At 43.9% G+C, this 14,082-nt stretch overlaps 1 protein-coding gene across 50 annotated transcripts in view; it reads right to left on the bottom strand.

Moving 5' to 3' along the window:
- Positions 1-14,082, bottom strand: part of LRRFIP1 (LRR binding FLII interacting protein 1) — a 187,176-nt gene that overhangs the window by 42,975 nt on the left and 130,119 nt on the right. For 46 of the 50 annotated variants that reach the window (XM_077448276.1, XM_077448271.1, XM_077448280.1 and 43 more), the window contains 2 exons: positions 675-746; positions 315-485 (listed from right to left, as the gene is read on the bottom strand). In XM_077448276.1, the coding sequence (XP_077304402.1) occupies positions 315-485; positions 675-746 (243 nt within the window). The remainder of the gene's footprint in view (positions 1-314; positions 486-674; positions 747-14,082) is intronic. The other 4 variants (XM_077448265.1, XM_077448277.1, XM_077448287.1 and 1 more) reach the window with 1 other exon arrangement.

The raw sequence follows: 14,082 nt of genomic DNA, 5'->3' as shown, positions 1-14,082 counted from the left end.
TAATGCTGGCCAGATGTTATTGCTATGATTAAGGTTGTTTAATCATATCTGTCTTAAGATGCACTTTGTTTTCAGACACTGGACCTGTAGACTCTAAAGCTTACCATACACTATACAATCAAACTGCACCATCAACTACAGTGTAAGGGCCTGCCTGGTATGATAATAATTAAATGAATTGTTAATGTTTGTCCATTATATTAGTGAAGGTAGATATAAAAAGGAGGTCGTACAGGGATTGTGCAATCAGATTGTATAGTGTAGATCCAGCTGAACAGTGTAGTTAGACTTTGAAGAGAGGTTTCATCACTCACTTTATGTTTATCTTCATACTGACGCCGAGACTCTGCTAGTTCCTCCTCAAACTCCAAGAGAACTTCCCGTAGTGTGTCTACTTGATATTGTAAAGATGTTTTCTCATTGTCTAACTGGGCATTTGTTACCATAGACCTTTTATACTTCTCCTCCACTTCTGCCAGTGAGTCCTGGAAAATACAAGAATCGGTGATATTAGAAACAGTTTAATAAAAGAAAAATAAAGCAAGATAATGGTAATGAAATTAACATGAAGTGAACTCAAGGTTAAAACATTTGTTCAACCCTGCAGACAGACAATGGTTAAGCTACACTTTTTTCGTGCCCTTTGACAGGATTAGTGCAACGCAAACTAGTACCTTCATCTCCTTTAGCCCTTGCATGTATCTGCCTTCTACATCCTCAATTTGCTCCTTCAACTCACTGATCTCCTGACGGGGTGAGAGAATGCACAGGGATGAAGCGGCAGACAAAGGAAGGTATGAAAGAAAACAGAACACACACACATATTTAAACTTTGTTGAGAGTAGCTTTTCTACTGCGGATGAAACAGAACGTCACCCATATCTTCAGCCAGTGTCAGAAGCCCAGTAGACCTGGGTAAGACAGCTGTCTGCAGCTGGATTATAACTCCGCCAGAACACAGAACCTACATCGTACAGACACTCCCTGCATGACATCAGAAGAAAATGAGAAAATATACAATTATAAAAAGGCAAGAAAGAGAGAAGTTATTTCCAAGGGAGAACACAACTCCCATAAAAGATAAGTGTTTTACTTCACTGCTATAGTCTTCTAAAACTGATACAACATTTACTGTCAAAAATAAAATAAATACCCCCTAAAGGGACATGCCTTAAAAAAATTATATTAATTGTTCAGAGCTGATGGGCCGATTATTATATCCTTTGGGAACACTAGTGGTGACATCCTCATGCTGAAAATACAAGTCTTTCATGAGTTTTAGGCTCGGTTCACACAGGGGCGACACGACTTCAGGACGACTTTGTGAGGCAACTTGGAGACGACTTAAACACGACTTTTAGACACGACCTGGGGCGACTTTTGCCGTGGCCAATCAGAGAATGAGCTCTGAAGGGGGAACTCCACGCCAAATTTCTGAAAAAAAATTGGCGTGGGTTTCCCCTCGAGAGCATACCAGGCCCTTAGGTCTGGTATGGATTCCAAGGGGAACCCCCTACGCCGAAAAAACGGCATGGGGGTCCCCCCCAGATCCACACCAGACCCTTATCCGAGCACGCTACCCGGACGGCCAGGAAAGGGGGTGGGGACGAGCGGGCGCCCCCCCCTCCTGAGCCGTACCAGGCCGCGTGCTCTCAACATGGGGGGGTGCCTTGGGGGAGTGGGGGCGTGCGGCCCCCCCACCCCAAAGCACCTTGTCCACATGTTGATGAGGACAAGGGCCTCTTCCCGACAACCCTGGCCGTTGGTTGTCGGGGTCTGCGGGCGGGGGGCTTATCGGAATCCGGGAGCCCCCTTTAATAAGGGGGCCCCCGGATACCGGCCCCCCACCCATGTGAATGAGTACCCTACCCATTCACCTGTAAAATAAAGTACAAAAAAAAAAAACACAACACACAAGATAAAATAATTTATTGCACAGCTCCGGGGGTCTTCCGTCTTCGGGGGTCTTCTCGCTGGACTCCTCCGCTATCTTCTTGTAGCTCTTTTGCTAACGGAGGAGCCCGGCATTCTTCTTCGTCGCCGCGGCCTCTTCTACCAACTTCGGGGGTCTTGTCCCCCTCTTCGGTTCTTCTGCCAGGCCACCGCGCCTTCTTATAGCTCTTTTACAGGCGGTGGCCCCGTCTTCTGTCGCCGCCGCCTTCCGTTCTTCTTCTTCTCCTGGAGATGTTGACTCTACGTTCTCTCCGGCCGCAATGCCAGGGACGCGCTGCCACTTATATAGGGACAAGGGGCAGGGTCACATGGGTTGATGTCACATGGCGACAGTCCCAGCATCCTCCGGGACTGTGACATCATAAGGGGGCGGGGTCACCATGTGACATCAACCCATGTGACCAACCCATGTGACATCAACCCATGTGACACTGCCCCTTGTCCCTATATAAGTGGCAGCGCAGCGCGCCCCTGGCATTGCGGCCGGAGAGAACGTCGAGTCAACATCTCCAGGAGAAGAAGAACGGAAGGCGGCGGCGGCGACAGAAGACCGGGCCACCGCCTGTAAAAGAGCTATAAGAAGGCGCGGTGGCCCGGCAGAAGAACCGAAGAGGGGGACAAGACCCCCGAAGTCGGAAGAAGAGGCCGCAGCGACGAAGAAGAAAGCTGGGCTCCTCCGCTAGTAAAAGAGCTACAAGAAGATAGCGGAGGAGTCCGGCGAGAAGACCCCCGAAGACGGAAGACCCCCGGAGCTGTGCAATAAATTATTTTATCTTGTGTGTTGTGTTTTTTTTTTGTACTTTATTTTACAGGTGAATGGGTAGGGGTACATTGTACCCCATACTCATAGGGTGGGGGGCCGGTATCCGGGGGCCCCCTTATTAAAGGGGGCTCCCGGATTCCGATAAGCCCCCCGCCCGCAGACCCCGACAACCAATGGGCAGGGTTGTCGGGAAGAGGCCCTTGTCCTCATCAACATGGGGACAAGGTGCTTTGGGGTGGGGGGGCGGCACCCCCCCATGTTGAGGGCACGCGGCCTGGTACGGCTCAAGAGGGGGGGGGGGGCCCGCTCGTCCCCACCCCCTTTCCTGGCCGTCCGGGTAGCGTGCTCAGATAAGGGTCTGGTGTGGATCTGGGGGGGACCCCCATGCCGTTTTTTCGGCGTAGGGGGTTACCCTTGGAATCCATACCAGACCTAAGGGCCTGGTATGCTCTCGGAGGGGGAACCCACACCAAATTTTTTTTCAGAAATTTGGCGTGGAGTTTCCCCTTCAGAGCTAATAATTCTGTCAAAGTCTCCTCCGTATAGACAGAGATCCGACTTGGAGGCGACCTCCATTGAAATCAATGGGTACAAGTCGCCTACAAGTCGGATTCAAGTAGTACAGGACTTCTTTTGAAGTCGGAGGCGACTTCAGTAGCGTGCATTAAGACGGCTCTCATTCACTTACATTGATTTTTAAATGTTGTCTGACCTGGGGCGACCTAAAGTCGGATCGCAGTCGCCCCTGTGTGAACGAGCCTTACTCTGCCTGTTGTATTCTTCTTACCATAAAACAAAAATAAAGAGCCAGAAGGGAAAAAAAACACTTGCAACTGCTGGGACAGAAATGTGGTTATGATGGACATGAATAAACCTTCTAACCAACACTACAAATTACAGGGAGGGAAATCAAAATAAATAAATAAAAAAAGAAGCTACCAAGTGTTAGAAAGAGAAAATCACAAAATCAAGACTAAAGGGCCATACACACGTATTGGGTGTCACCTGTCGGTTCAATAGCAACCTGCTGATATTTGGCCTTGTGTATGGCAGACGGGCTACCTTCTGTCAGAGGGGCATGAACAAAAAAAATAAAAAAAAAGTCTGCTGATCAGGACCCTATCAGCGCTCTCAGCCAATGGGAGCACTGAGCAGTGTGTTGTGGGGGTGGGGGGAATCCCTCTGTCAGAACACAATAGCTCAGTGAGGAGGTCACTGTACTAACATCAGACTGTTTGTACAGGATCTCCTCCTGTGCTCTTCAGGAGCATGTACCAGGCTTCAGAGAAGTGCCCATGCTCTACTCCTTTAGAAAATCAGCCACCATATTTAATTTTAATAGGTTCCAAGAAACCAAGATTGCTGTTAGCAGCACTATTAAAATAAATCAAGTTAAAATGACAACTTGTTTTGGACATGTCCACAATTCGCATACTAACAACAAGGCAATTTCATTTGAGTGTCTCATGGATATAAGGCCATACAATAATCATATCCAACCACTTAAGTCCCAGAATAAGCATACAAAAAAAAAGCTGCATACATTGTTCAGCTTTGCTAGACAGTCGCAATGAAAGTCTTGGAACGAGCACTTTCAGAAAGAGAGGCCACTAATGGCAGCCTAAATATTTCTCTCATGACAGGTTTCCTTTTAGAGACTCTAAATAAGTACCATAATATGAAAAACAAGGAAATGTCACCTCCCAGCTGAAAGGAAGGGAATTTAAAATGGAAAACCTTCCTCATGACATTTATATTTTTGTGGAATAGCAAGTTGTGCTTTTCTATTTTATTTAAGAGGCACTGGGATACTGCGGCCTCACCCTCTTGTAAAGTAGCAGATTGTGCAGTGCAGAGAGAGACATGTGATCACTTACAGATGTGTTTGCATACACAGCTCGATTCCAGAAAATGATACAAGTAGGTCAAGCATCATTCACGAGAACTTGCCATGTAGGGGTTAACCACATAGTAATGACCAGCACATCAGCCTGTCCAATAGTTATTATAGCGCTCAAATATTTTATTAAGCTGCTGTAAAAACGTGGAGAAAGGTGTCACCTCTATGGCATTTCTGTGGAGAAAAAGGAATACAGTGTGTACATTGTGTGCAAAATGGGGCTGATTTACTAAAACTGGAGAATGCTAAATCTGGTGCGGCTCTGCATAGAAACCAATCAGCTTTCAGTTTTTTTTTTTATGGGGAAAACAAATTGAACAAGCTGAAGTTAGAAGTTGATTGGCTTGTACATTTGGACGAAATTTTGCACTCTCCAGTTTTACTAAATCAACACAAAATGTGTCGCGTGGCCACATCCAAAGTGAGACCTTTATGGTGGCATTAACAGCAACTTATTTAACAATACAAGAAAGAAACAAGCCTGTTGGGACTGGTAAAGAATGCTGCAGCCCAGGTAACAGAGTCTGAACAAAGGGCACAGGTGTCTGGTTATTTTAGCAAAAATTATTTTGTGGTAAGTTGGAATACTGAAAAGAAAGATAATTGCAGAAACAAAGGGCAAAAAAAATAAAGAACATGACTAAACAGGTTATAGATCAAGAGCATCATAAAAAAAAGGGGAAGCCACGGAAAGGTACTCTGCCTAATTCTCTGCACACAGCCAGACACCTCCCTCTAAACAAGTCATACAGAAACTCCAAGTAGCAGTGTGTCTTTTAGTCTTCATTTATCTAGGCTTTCATGCAGTAATTATGCACATATATACACCAACTTCAAAGTCTGTGCAGGTATTTAAGAACTATATATAGGTACACTGAAGTAGAGGTAAACATTGTACATTAAGAATCATTATGAGAGTCGTTTTCTCATCTTCAAGAGCAGAAAAAAAAAGCTTTTGCCTGAAACTTAAAAATTACTCAGACTCTTCAGCCCATTATCTAAATTTAGCAACCAAGTCCACCCACCCAGCTTGAACAAAGTTCCTCAGGCTAAACAAAAAAAACACAGACTTTGGTCCACAAAAAAAACTAAGTGTTCACAACCCTACACCTGTGCTTGATCCAGAGGAAGACAAAGAACCGACTTTACTTTAAAGAAACAGAATTTACAGGAAAGTACAAGACAGGCTGGATTATAGGATGCTACCTTCAAGTGATTACACACTGGCAAAGCTTTTGGACATGCCTCCCTTGGGCATACACCTATAAAGCTGAATTCACACTATGTGGGGTGAGATGTTTTACTGTAATGTAAAAACATCTTTTACCACAAGGACACACAGGAAACAATTGTTTCCTAGATGTCCCATTAACACTGCAAAGCACCCTAGGGCTATGCTGCAGCACGCTGCAATAAAATGCAGACATGCTTCATTTTATTACAATGCACGCGCCGAATAGCATGCCACTGTACATCAGCGGATGGATGGAGTCCATGTCCGTGAGGTACCACGCAAGCCAATCCTGTATACTGGTCGATCGACTTCTAGGATGTCTTGGGTCTATTAATGCTCGTTTTATACTGGATTTCTGGAAGAGTTTAGCACAGATTTCTTGTAATAAACTGTTAAGCAGTTTACACTACGTGGCTGTTTTAGCTTTCCTTCATGGGCTCTACTTGGGAGTAAATGTTACAATGACAGTACCACTACCTGCAATATAATAGAGGAAGCTGGTTGGATCTTGTATACTTGCATATCACGCCTGTCTAGACTTATAAAATTGGAGTCTAGACCTCTGGTAAGGAGGTATTTTATATCAATATTGATGGGGGGTGCACTTGGGTGATCAAAACACGCATCAATTATACTCATTATTACTGGATGTTTATCAAGGAATTTATCTGCACTATTTAGAACAGAACCAAACTTAATGGACACTAGTTTATTGAATATCCATGTTTAGAGGCAATATTTTTTATTGTTTCACATTTATCATGACTGTCCTGTTGCGTTGTTGCCAGCAGCTTGCACTTTTATAGTTAGTCTTTATACCTGTGCAATACGTTCTGTGTGTTTACACTGTACATCAGTGCAGCACACTGCTGTACATTGCCATAGATGAAGTTTAGTATCTTCTGTAAAAGGGACCCGGGTGATGTGCTGCAGCACAAACCACATTTCCCCCACCGCAGAATGCTAGCAGCTGTCCATTGTAGTGTGAACCTGTCCAAACTCTACTCCAGTATGCGAGTTCCATGTTTTTATTCAGCAAGCAATGCAGAATAACATAAATAGCGGGGAGCTTGGTTTGTGTTCTGCACTGTACCCAGAACCCTGTACCTGGAATTTACTGATGCTACAGATCCTACGGTATGACAAACAGAATTTATAAATGGTGAGAGTGGACCTATCAATCATCTGCCCATCCTCCATTCATTGATCTGGTTTCATTCATAGAAGCTGTAGTAACAGGCGAAAAAGAATCTCTAGATACGGTAGTAGATTTCATTTTTCTCAAAGTGGCTTTTCTGGCCTTGAGTAATGTAGGAATGACAAGAGTATAATATTCCCCTGTTCAAGACCTGGGGCTTCAACAGCCCTGCTGTTAAAGCCATTGACTGAGAAGAAAAATTGTACAGGTAAAAAAGATAGCAGGTCTGACCTGTTTGATCTTGTGTACCAGGTTCTTCTTTTCCACCATTTTGTGGAGTCAAGAATTCACACTGGAGGGAAGGCATATATTAACCTGAAGCAAATTATTGGGATTACCGGAGTTTCAGTGTTAGAAAATCCTTGTCCTGGCCACAAATTGTGAAAAACTTGTTGAAACTGAAGGCCAGGTTATCCACATCTGTGACCCTATTTTTCTGACATTGAAGATGTGCAGATGGAAGCCCCATTCCCTTTGGTCCAGATGATACTGGCTGAGGAATTCTATCCACTTTGGGATGTGAACAGTGGACCATGCTGGGCAGTGCTTTTCCACCCAGGAGCTGATCAGACTTGCATCCATCAAGGCTGCCTGGCTCCTGTTTCCCCCTTATGATTAAGATCTGTGACAGTGTCTGATTGCACCCTGACTGGGTGTCCCTGCAGAAGGGTGCCAAAGGGTAGAGCCAAGTTCATGGATCTGGGCTTCAAGAGGTTAATGTGCAGCTTTACTTCTAAGGTTAATTAGAGTCTCTGAACTGTGAGAAATTGAAAAACAGTCACCCAGCCTGTGAGGTTGGCATCTGTTTTTACCACCTTCCACGAAGGTGGGAGGAAAGACTAATTTCCTATGAGGTTTCGTTAGTCTACCAAGCCAGGGCATCTCTTGCTTGGCTGGAAAGAGGCACAGGGAAAGCGAGAGTGGAGAGTGTTTGGTCCAGGCCAATAGAATGTTGAAGGGCCTTTTGTGTAACCGAGTGAAGGGAAAGCTTTAAAAAAAAAAAAAAAAGAGGAAAACATGAGGCTTGGAGCTCATGGAGAATCCCACAGAGGGATGACTTTTTGATCTTAAGGCCAGAGCACAAGGCTTTAGAAAGAGAGGCTTGTTTAGCAAAAGGAAGACCCATGGCTTGACCTCTTCTAGGATGAGAATGTGTATGGCCTTTGGATGTTTACAGTCAGTTGCGAGGAAGATAAATCTTTCAGAAGAAGGTTGTCCACGTACCCAAATGCCATGCATTTTTAGGACAGCAAGAAGATGCACAAACACATTTGTGAACTTTATGAATACACTGGGGGCAGATGACAGGCTGAATGACAGTGTGACAAATAGGAAGTGTTTGCATCCTACTACAAAGTGCAGAAAGTGCTGATGAGGAGGGTAAATGGAGGTAGGCATCTTGAATGTCTACCGATGCCAGGTATTCAACTTAGTCTCAGAGAGGCCAAAAACTGACCTTGCATATTCCATGCAAAACCTGTGAACACAAAAAGGTACTTGTTTAGGGATTTAAGCCCATGAGGGGAGCAAGGGTACCACTTCATTGTGCACCAAAATGAAGCCCCCCCCCCCCCCCTGAAACTTGTTGACCCTAGTTTGCTATGACTCAATCATTAAAATTACTTTGGACTCTGACATTTTGTGCTCTCATTGGGTTGTATGTGCATGGATTCTAGACTATGGGTCCTTTCCTTTTTTTCTGAGGGGGGGTTCCTATTTTATGGAGTGCAGCTGAACCAGATCCAGTGTGCTCTGTTACAATTTCAGCAATCCTTTAAAAAAAAATCTGAATCCAGCAACCCATTTGTTCTGTTGTGTTCACCAAAGAGACATCCTTCTTCAAAGGGTTTACGAGTGAGGTGTTTTTAACATGCAACTTCAGCTGCCTAGGCTTTCAGCATAAGATTCTGTGCATATTCGCAGGAATAAGAGCCATTCTGGAAATTTGTGTTGTGGCATGTTCTTGGGCATCAACACAGAAAAGTAAGGCAGTGTCTACAAGTGCTCTGTTAGAGTTTTGTCCTGAAAGACAGGATCCAGTTGAGTGCCCTAGTCCAATTAGCTGTTTGACACACACAGGTTCCAACAAATCCTGTTGCAGGCCTGAACTTGCAAGTATGAAGAAAAGCATTTCATGTTCTGTCTGCAGAATCATGAATGAACATCTTCTATTGGCACACTAAGATGTTTGTTTAAATGAGTTGTAAAGGCGGAAGTTTTTTTATTTTTCTTCATGCATTCTATGCATAAAGATAAAAACCTTGCATGTGGCAGGCACCCCAACACCCCCCTAGTTACTTACCCGAGTCTCATAGTAAGGTTGAATAAAGACACCAGTGCATCCAGTTCAACCTGAGCGAGTGTGGGTGCCTGTCTACAACTGTCCCTATCCCTATACATTGTGTCTCATTAAGATGCTCATCTATTATTCATTTATTTAAAAAGGTACCCATATAGTGCCATCAATTTTACGTAGCGCTCCACACATACATCACACACTCACATCGGTCCCTACCCTCAAGGAGCCCACAGTCCAAAGGTCCCCAACTCGCATTCATACACTAGGGCCAATTTTTTGGACAGAAGCCAATAAACCTACCAGCATGTCTTTGGAGCGTGGGAGGAAACCAGAGTACCTGAAGGAAACCCACTCAGGCACAGGGAGAACATGCAAACTCCAGGCAGGTAGTGTCGTGGTTGGGATACGAACCAGTGACCCTTTTTACTGCTACCCACTACACCACTGTTCTACCTCATCAGCGATGTCCACGAATGTCTAATCCATCACGGACACTCCTCCTAATTGCTGGGACACAGCAGACCATTGGATCCCACAGCTGTCAAAGTCAGTCAGCCAATCAGGGGACAGAGGGCACGGGGCTGTGTCTGAATGGACACATGGAGCGGTTACGCGGTTCTAGTGCCCCCATCGGAAGCTGCTAACTGTGGGGGGCACTCAATAGATGGATGGGATCTCTATAGATGGGGGGGCCAGGAGCAGCAAAGAGAGAGCCGAGAAGAGGAGGATTCAGGCTGCTCTGTGCAATACCAACGGCACAGGGTAAGGAATTATAACATGTTTGTTATTTTTTTTTAAACAAGACTTTACAATCACTTTAAGACTGAGAAAGCAGGGTCTACTACTGGAACAGTTTACTTTTTAGTACATTTCTTTACAACTGAGAAAAGCTAGACAATGATTCTCAGAGGGATGGAGACCTTTTCAGAAGAAACACAAATTGCTACATTTACTCATCCTTTTGTTCAACGTGGAATGTTTTTTTTTTTTTTTAGATTTTGCTGGTCTCTTATAATATCCATAGAGGCCTGGCAGGAATGACGAGAATCAACTACAACTCTACCAAGGTCTTTTGCACACAGCAGAAATGACCATATATACACTAGTAAGCATATGGCGTGAAGCCATAGCATCAGGTGTACGAGAGGTTAGGGGTAAGGAATCTTTCACAGGGCAAGTGACTATTGGTTCATGAATTTGCTAATTTAAAACTTTACATCTGTGACATTTTGGGGAACAATTATGTACAGCTAAATTTTCTTGAATTCTTTCACAGGTGCCTGACAGCAGCCAGCAGCATAGGAATCCCCAAATGATTTTCCAAAATAAGCACTTGTTTATCTGGTATCATAGTTTTGATTCAAATGTAAAATTGCCTCAGTGGAGTTCTTTATGAGAGAGAAGAATGCAGCTCTCTCCTGATGCACTGCTTGTAATGTAATAAGAAGGAAAAAAAAGGAAAGGGGGGAGGGGAGACAAAAAACTGCTGTGACGAGGTCTTAAACACCATCACAGGACTGGGTTACAGGCACAAAGAAAATTTGGTCTGCTGTCGTCCTCCCAAAACTAAAGTATAGTGTAAGATGAAGTTTGCTTCAAACTGATCAGATTAATCAACTTCTTCAATCAAAATCTTAATCTTTCTGTAGGTTTTCTGATGTAATAAGAAGCTTTGACCCACGTCGTCATCAGTTGCAAGGGAACGTCTGTTCAGATACTCAAATTATTTTTCCGATTATAGTGAGGAGATGAATAATGTATATTCCACAAACAAGGGGACTACCAATCTTACTTTTAATTCTGTCCTATAAAAGTACAAATTACACAGCTGGTCTCAACAATCCCTGATCTATTGCACTAGAAGAGACGTGTGGGATATGGAAAAACATCTATACTCACCTATGTGCCTGCAGCCTCAATCCAATGCTTCAGCTGTCCCCCACCAGCTCTAAGACAGAACTGAGCGATTACATGACCATTGATCGCTCACTTCTGTCTTCACTGAGCAGAGAGCCTTGACCGTCGTTCACCAGCTTTCTGCTCTGCCCCTCCAGCACTCACTGGAGCGGCAAGCAAAGAGGGAGCGAGAGGAGTTTGCTCAGGCTCTCAGCAGTGCACTAAAGCTGAGATAGTTCCTGGCCTGGCATCTGATCCCAACATCAAAGTTGGGATTCTTACAGAGCCTGGACTGGCACTGTGATGTTAGATGAATCAGGGGCACAGGAGTGTAAGACTAAATGCACGCCTGTGAATTGCATGAGACATATGGCCAAAAAAGCTATTCTCCTTTAATGTGGTTCCGGTGACATTGCAGAATAGGAGGCATAGGCTCAGTCTAACCCATCTACCACATGAAAAACTGTTCCACTAAAGATAGCTGAGGGCGTATTTGCTTTAACCACTTCAAGTCCAGGCCAATTCTGGCATTCCTCTCCTACATGTAAAAATGTGCATTTGTTTGCTAGAACACTACTTAGAAACGCCAAACATTATAGATTTTGTAAGTAGAGGCCCTAGAAAATAAAATGGTGGGTGTTGCATATTTTTAGGTCACACAATTTTTGCGCAACCATTTTTCAAACACAATTTTTGTAATGAATTTTAATGCACAAAAAGAATATAATGCCCAATTGTTTGGCAAAATATGAAAGATGTTATTTCATCTAATCAGACACCAAACATGTCATGCTTTAAAATTGCGTACGCCCCCCAAACTACAGTACCTAAATATCTCCACAGGCAACACTTTGAAGGCCTTTACAGGTTACCAATATAGTTACAAAGGACTGGTGCTAGACGTATTGCTTTTTCTCTGACTTCACGGTGATGCCTCACACATGTGATAGGCGTGTACAGAAGTGTGCGGGACTGGCAAGTGCATTGGTCTTTGTGCGTGAGCACGGGGGCGCTTACATTTTTTTAATTATTATTTCATTTTTTGCTATAACATGGGATGAACAACATCCCTTTGTGATTGCATGGGCCCCGACATATTCTTTATGGGTAGATCTGGGGTCTATTAGAGATAACCTCCTGCTGCCTGTAAAGCTGTAGCTGCATTCATGATCCTGGTATAACCACGTAAACCTTAGGCCATTTATAGATGACCTAAGGATGGGAAGCGGTTAAAGGCATTATACACCTTCAAATGTTTTTGTTGTTTTAACTAAGTATTAGTGTAGGTATTATTCCCTGTGTAATCCATTTACCTTACCTATTAAATTGATGGGGTCACATGTAGGGTTGCACCGATAGATACTAGTATTGGTACCAGTGCCGATAGCGAGCATTTGCACGAGTACTTGTACCTTTAACTGCCCCCCCCCACCACACTGATTGTCCCGATCCGTGTCCTCCTCCAGGTCCCCCGGTCCCTGACCTGTCAGGATGGGGAGCGGAGGAAGGAGACAGTAAATGTGATTTACCACCTCCTTCCTTGTGTGTTACGATGCTTAAGTTTATGACTGGAGAGCAGCCTCTGTCTCCTGTACATTCATCTCCAGTACAGCGGAGCCTGCTGCAGAGAAAGGGACTGGGGAATCTGTGTCCTTAGTCCCTTTCCCTATCTCAAATGGGAGATATCAGTGGTCTGTTATCAGACAAACAAAAAAAAGTACCGTAATGAATATTTAAAAGTTAAATTGTAAAAAAAAAAAAAAAAAAAAAACACTGGACACTGCTGAATATTAGTGCCACTTTTACATGACATAAAAAAAAAGTTAATCAGACACAAAAAAAAAAAAAAAAAGTATTAAATTGGTATTGGCGAGTACTTGAAAAAAAAAGTATTGGTACTTGTAAAAAAAGTGGTATCGGTGCAACTCTACTCACATGTCATGGTTGCATTTTTTAGTGTCATGGCAGATCAACTCCCCTATGTCCATGTATTTTCTTACCTAGCTTGTCCCTATTCGCTAAAATAGAGAAATGCCACTTTCTGTTCTGGGTCAAGCAGCATCCAATGCATGCCTTGCCATTTCCTTTGTGTTGCATCATAAATGTGGGAGTGCTACTGTGATGAAAACATGTCTTCCAGCATGGTAGCCTATATATGAATGGCCTGCCTGTGGCTGTGTCAAATCAAATTACTGCACCTATACTAGTGCTAGATTGAGAGACCCAGTGATTTAGCAATATGTCGTTTCTTCATAGGAAGGGTTGGTTTATAGACTACAGAGGTCATGCATTAAGCTGTGCAGTACATCGCTGCATGCCTCGTATTTGAACGCAAAGTTCTGACACAGTAATGTGAAGATTTACACTACTGTAGGCTTGTGCGTACAGGCCAAAAAATGACACCATGAAACTAAATGATCAAAGCACATCTTATACATGTGAAAAACACAAAAGGTACAGGTAGGAAGGTTTAGATTTCCTTGAAGTGTTTTTTTTTTTTTTTATTCCCACAAGTCTGTAGAAATGCAAACTGCATAAATTGGGTCGAAAGCGGTTCAGTAAAAGTTCAAATGCACCCATCAATGAAATCTGAATGACCTCAAGAGTCTCAAACTAATGTTAAACTGATGTCATGGACATTCCTAAAGCCATTGGAGCAGGCTTTAAGCCCCCCCCCCCCCCCACACACACACACACAGGAATGCTGAGTTATGGAGGGGTGGGGAGCGGCCGGCTCAGCCTCTCTCAGTGGCTCACTGAGAGGCTGAGATGGGTATCAGTTCAGGCCCCTGTTGGATCCAGACTTTATTGATGCGTGACCCATAGGAGCCAAACAAGC

This window comes from Lithobates pipiens, unplaced genomic scaffold (assembly GCF_037356315.1).
Source record: "Lithobates pipiens isolate NorthernLeopardFrog02 unplaced genomic scaffold, aLitPip1_a1.2 Scaffold_22, whole genome shotgun sequence".
NCBI classification, from domain to species: Eukaryota; Metazoa; Chordata; class Amphibia; order Anura; family Ranidae; genus Lithobates; species Lithobates pipiens.
The sequence above is the reverse complement of the archived record's forward strand: the minus strand, read 5'-3'. Positions and strand labels throughout refer to the sequence as shown.